This window comes from Rhinopithecus bieti, unplaced genomic scaffold (assembly GCF_001698545.2).
Source record: "Rhinopithecus bieti isolate Rb0 unplaced genomic scaffold, ASM169854v2 scaffold_10223, whole genome shotgun sequence".
NCBI classification, from domain to species: Eukaryota; Metazoa; Chordata; class Mammalia; order Primates; family Cercopithecidae; genus Rhinopithecus; species Rhinopithecus bieti.
The window spans coordinates 2,695,531-2,700,803 of record NW_016806659.1 but is presented as its reverse complement, the minus strand read 5'-3'; the positions used below and the strand labels follow the sequence as shown (position 1 = coordinate 2,700,803).

At 58.8% G+C, this 5,273-nt stretch overlaps 1 protein-coding gene across 2 annotated transcripts in view; it reads right to left on the bottom strand.

The window, feature by feature from the left end:
• Positions 1-4,752, bottom strand: part of PROC (protein C, inactivator of coagulation factors Va and VIIIa) — an 11,007-nt gene extending 6,255 nt beyond the window's left edge. The window contains exons 1-5 of one of the 2 annotated variants that reach the window (XM_017877338.1): positions 4,655-4,752; positions 3,158-3,244; positions 1,720-1,886; positions 260-284; positions 30-167 (exon numbers count right to left, since the gene is read on the bottom strand). In XM_017877338.1, coding sequence (XP_017732827.1) covers positions 30-167; positions 260-284; positions 1,720-1,886; positions 3,158-3,244; positions 4,655-4,700 — 463 coding nt within the window. In that variant the 5' untranslated portion in view covers positions 4,701-4,752. Of the gene's footprint in view, positions 1-29; positions 168-259; positions 285-1,719; positions 1,887-3,157; positions 3,249-4,654 lie in introns of both variants that reach the window. The other variant, XM_017877339.1, reaches the window with a different exon arrangement.
• Positions 4,753-5,273: the final 521 nt, after the last annotated feature.

Genomic DNA, 5,273 nt, shown 5'->3' with positions numbered 1-5,273 from the left:
CGCCCGCCCGCACCCCCTCTCCCCCTCACCGCGCTGGCAGAAGCGGCCCTCCCAGCCGCTGCGGCAGTCGCAGCTGAAGCTGCCGATGCCATCGATGCACGTGCCGTGCCCGCAGCACAGGCTGCTGCACGGGTGCTCCAAGGGCAAGACCAAGCACTGGTCACCGTCTGCGACACAAGGCGGGGTAGGGGGTCAGCGGCCAGAGACCCCGAGTGACGCGGGCGCCGGTAGTCCAGCCGGGGATCTAGAACGCACTCACCGACGTGCTTGGACCAGAAGGCCAGCTGCAGAGAGAGCGGGCAGCGTGAGGCGCCTGCAGCCGGTGTGCCGAGGGGGCGCGCCCGGGTGGGGCAGGGCAGCGGGTGAGCGGGCAGGGGAGGGGAGGGCTTCCAGACGAACAGGGATGGACGCCCGATGGTCGTCGGCCAGCTAGGAGCGGGCTCCCTGCCCCTCCCCCGCCCAGCCTCCCATATCCCTGGAGCAACACCCTCTCCCCATGCAGCTGCAGCCCTGCTCACGACTGTCCGCTCCCACAGCAGCCTCTGCCACGCAAGGGACCCGAATCCCTTGCCAAGTCACTCGGCCTCCTTCCAGCCCCCTCACTCCCTCTGCCCGAGGGCTTTGGGGGACCCCTGAGCATCTCCCCTTTCCCTAAGCCAGTGTTCTTCAGAGTTGGGGGGATGGGGGCAGAGGGCTGCGTTCCTAACCAGGCACCAGGGTTGCTGCTGCGGCTGGTGCTGCTGGTCTGGGACCACCCACCCCACGCTGAGACCCAGAGCCTGTGCCTGATTGCCTGCTCCATCAGGGAAGCTAGCCAAGGCCTGCTGGGGCTGAGAGACCATGGGTGAGGTGGGAGCATGGTGGGGACTTGATGTGATCAGATATGTGCCTGCAGAAAGTCACTGTGGTGTCTGCCAGGGAGGCCATTGGGGAAGGAGGTGGTGGGGATGGAGGGGAGCAGATGGGGGTCCAATCAAGGAGGTGGAGGCTGAGGGCAAGAGGGTGCAGGCCAGAGGGTCTCCTGCCTTGAAAGCCTCCACTGGAAAGCATCTCTGGATACCTTGGAAGGGGGCCCAGGCCATGCACAACTTTCAGGTCCTAGTGGCTGAAGCAATCCCCAGGGACAGAGCGAGTCTGAGCCTTGCCTGGGGGAGCCAGCCCTGCTACCAAGCTCACCCTGCTACCTAGGGACACCTCCACAGGACTCTGGGGGCTCCAAAGCACTCTGACCCTTAGACAAATAGGACACAGACCCTGTCTTCCGACCCCCTGAGCAATCAGATTTTCTCCCTTTGATGTGAGGCACAGAGTGAGCGATTTTATGTGGACAGAAGTGAGCCTTGGTTACACACTCCCTGATCAGCAGAGGCATGGGTGGAAGCAGGATGGCCTTTGGGTCCCCTCTTTGTGAGACGGGAAAGGGAGGCAGTGGTACTCAGTGGTGGCCGGAGGGTGGACTGAACCACCTGCACTGTGGTTGGTGGGAGTCACCGCCTAGGGTTGCCCCACACTCTTTCCTGGAGCTTCTTCCTGAATTCTGTTTCTTGGGGTCACATGTGCCTGGCCAACCCCGTAGGACCAGTATCCTAATCGCTCCACTCAGCCACCCCCACAACCCCCAAGAGGGCCTCATCATTGAGTCCCCACCTGCTCCTCCCGGCCCCTGCTGGTCACCAGCTCACCCCTGAGCCTCATCCTCTGGACCCATGGTGGCCTTACTGTGTCATCCACATTTTGGAAAATTTCCTTGGCCTCCTCGAAGTCACAGATCTCCTCTATGCACTCCCGCTCCAGGCTGTTGGGACGGAGCTCCTCCAGGAAGGAGTTGGCGCGTTTGCGGATCCGCAGCACCTGGTGGGCACGCTCGCTGCTGGAGAACACTGAGTCTGGTTTTGGAGGGAGGGGGAGCTCACCTTGGTGGAGGGGCCTAAGAGGGGCTAGGGCCATGAGAAGGTCTAAGGAAGCAGAGCTGGGAGAGCCTGGGAAGGTCTTGTCTCCACCCCCCTCAAGACTCATTCTAATTCTAGGTCATGGCTCTGCCCAGGGCTTCTCTGCTCTTTTCCTCCCCAGGAAGCAGATGGCAGTTGGAGGATGAAGCCTTGCTCTGAGATGGAGAGGCCTCCCTGTGAACCCCACCCCGACCTCTGTGTGACCTTGAGCCAGCGTCTTTACCTTTCTAAGGTTCAATTTACTCATCCAAAAACATGGGGATAAGACCATCATGTAAAACATCCAATATAGTCCCTGGCCCAGAGATAAGCACTCAAGCCCTGGCTACTGCTGTAAAGGCTGCCAACTTAAATCATCTCACTGTTCCATCAGTACACCATGTGCAGCCCCATCTTGACACATCCCCTCAGTCTTCCTCTCCTCCCCCGACCAAGTATTCCCCATGCTCCTCCCCTTGGGCAGGGACACCTGGAGGATAGACAGACCTATTACCCAGGGAGGGTCCCCAAGTGTCCCCTGGGCTCCGCGAAGTGTTTATCTTGGGTGCAGGGCACAGTCAGGAGGGAAGGATCGAGTTGGGGGTGTGAGCAAGAGGGGATGGAGGGAAAGGTGTCATAAAGAAGGGTATGCCTGAGCTGAGGACACCTCGGGAAAGGGTGGGGGCGCAGGTCCCAGGCAGATAAGCAGCTCAATAAAGGCGCGAATGAAACCAACAGCCTGGTGTGACTCCAGGGGCCCATGTGTCCTGCAGACCTCCCTGAGAATCATGGCCTCCTCCCGTTGGCTCTGGAGACCAGGAAAGGCGTTGGGGCAGGGCAGCCTTGAGGCCAGTGTGCACTTGCGTAGGAGATGCTGGGCTGGACAGTGTGGGTGGTAGCCTGGGCCTGGGGTCTTCACAGTTGAGGGAGTGAGTAGGTGGAGAGGGAAGACCCAGGGGACTCTGTGACCATCCCCGTGTGGAGGAGGGAGCTTTAGGAGGTCATCGCAGGGCTCCCTGCCATCACGTGTACCTGCCCTGGCAGCCCCCGTGTGGCACTCTGGAAGCTGGCCTACCTGGGACTTGTCAGTCGATTCCTGCCATTCCCATCTGCCCCTCACCTCACCCAGGGCTCAGAGAGATGGTGGAAGCCGTGAAGGCCTGGGCAGATGCCCACCAGGGCCTGGTAGAGGCCGCAAGGGTCCTGGGGTAGGGGTGGGGTGGCCTTACCAAGAGGAGCTGGTGTGCTGGAAATTCCCCAGGTGGCCACGAACAGCAGAAGGCTTGTGAGCCGCCACATTCCGGAGGCGCTGGCACCTGTCTGAGGAGGACTTCTGAGCTCCGGGCAGTGCCCACCCCCGCTGCTGCTCTGCCTGCACCCCCAGGTGGAAGCAGAATGAAAGGGCTGTCCCTGTGTGCTGGCTGTCAGGGCGGAACCTGGGATTGAGGGTCCTTGTTCGTGAGACACATAGTCACCCTCAGAAGGCCTCGGCCGCCTGCTGTACGTGGGGCTGAGGTCACACTGCCTGCCTAGAAAGCAGCTCCAAAATGCGGTGGAGAGGGCGCCAGGATGTTTGCGCCCTCCTTGGGGACAGTGGGGTGGCTGCCTCTACCAGTCTGACGACTGGGCCGAGAATATTAGCTAACGTTGATTGGACACCCATGGTGTCCTTCAAACAACTTTTACAGGATTCAGAGGGCAGGCCATGAAGCCAGACTGCACGGTGCAATTTCTAGCTCCAGCACTTACTGGAGGACAATGTTGGGCAAGATGCTTAACTGCTCCATGCCTCAGTTTCCTCATTTGTAAAATGGATGGAATAACGTGTTGTATTTCTGCCTTAAAGTGTGTTGTAAGAATTAAACAGGCTTTGCACATAGCTCATGCTCAGTAAACATGAGATATGACACCAGTTAAGGTTCACAACCACCCAAGAGGTAGCTATTAATGCTGTCAATCCCATTTCATAGAGGGGGAAACTGAGACTCGGAGGAGTTAAGTGGTTTGTTAAAAATCCAACCCTCGCTGGCTTCCGTTGATTGCACAGGAAAGTCACCAACCCAGGGGATGGATCAGATTCTGTCCCTCATCCTCCAGGAATAGGGTCTCACACCGTCAGTACACTGCAGGCACCAGACTCGGAAGATTGAGGCCGGGTCCTGGGCATCCATGTTTACATCCGTGTGTTACTCTCAGAGCCAGGACTCAAGGCCAGGACTGTGTGGTTCTAGGCCTGGAACCTCAACCCCTGCCCCAAACCACCCGGTGCCTCACAAGGCCACAGAGATAGCCCTGGTGGCCAGAGAGCAAGGAGCCCTCCCCAGTGGATAGGCCAGGCCACCTGGCCCTCTGCACACCCTGCCAGACCCTGCTCGCCATTCTGGCTGACTCCCTCTAAGGCTGCTTCTGAGATTTGTTCAAATCCGACACCCCCAAAGGTGGAAGTGGGGTGGGGAGAATGGAGGGTCCTGGGCGGCAACCTGTCTGTCGGAATGGCCCTGGGCCCTGGAGACCCTCGGCCTGGAAGGAGGGAGGCGCGTGGCAAAGGGACCTGGGACTGTGGCTGCCAGGCCTGGCCTGTGGAGAGCCTTGTGTCCTTTTACCCCAAGCTCAGGCTTGTTGTACACCCTGGCTGGAGGATTCAGCCCTCATCACCACCTAGCTCTCTTCTCCCGGGGCAGCCCTCCCTCCACACCCCTCATAGACCTGCCTGGAGGGGGACTCACAGGGGCGGGTCGTGGAGATACCGCAAGTTCGCCGTCCTGCCGCCATGACAGCCTGGAGTTTGAGTTAATCCATAACCACAAATATTTGCTTGGCCCTCAGCACGGAGGCCTCCCTCTCCGCAGACAAACAGTGGCACTAGCACTCCTGGTCCTAGCTCAGCACGGCTTGGTCTACCCGAAGCCCACCTCTGCCCACCAAGGATGCCGTCCAGCAGGGAGGGAGGTGAGGGCAAAACCCTTGACAGATGTGGTCTCATTTTAGCCCCATAGTGGCTGGCCGAGGGAGGAACATTGTCCCTGTTTTTCAGACGGGGACATTTTTACCCAGAGATATTGTAGTTTGCCCAGGATCAGCACAACAGGTAATATTCCATATTTCATCAAATCTAAGATGCCATTAATTATAAGAAGCACCTATTTATGTGCCACCATACAAGAAAAAAGACACTGTCCCAGTGACGTGCCATCCCAATTTCTGATATGTAAAACCATGAGAAGATGCTCCTTTTAGGGTTCCCAGTGCATGGGTGCTGGGCACGGGGCTCCACCCTCACCTTCACCTCCCCTCCCCTCACACACACAACTGCACATAGCATCTCTCTAACCTCTATTTTTCAGG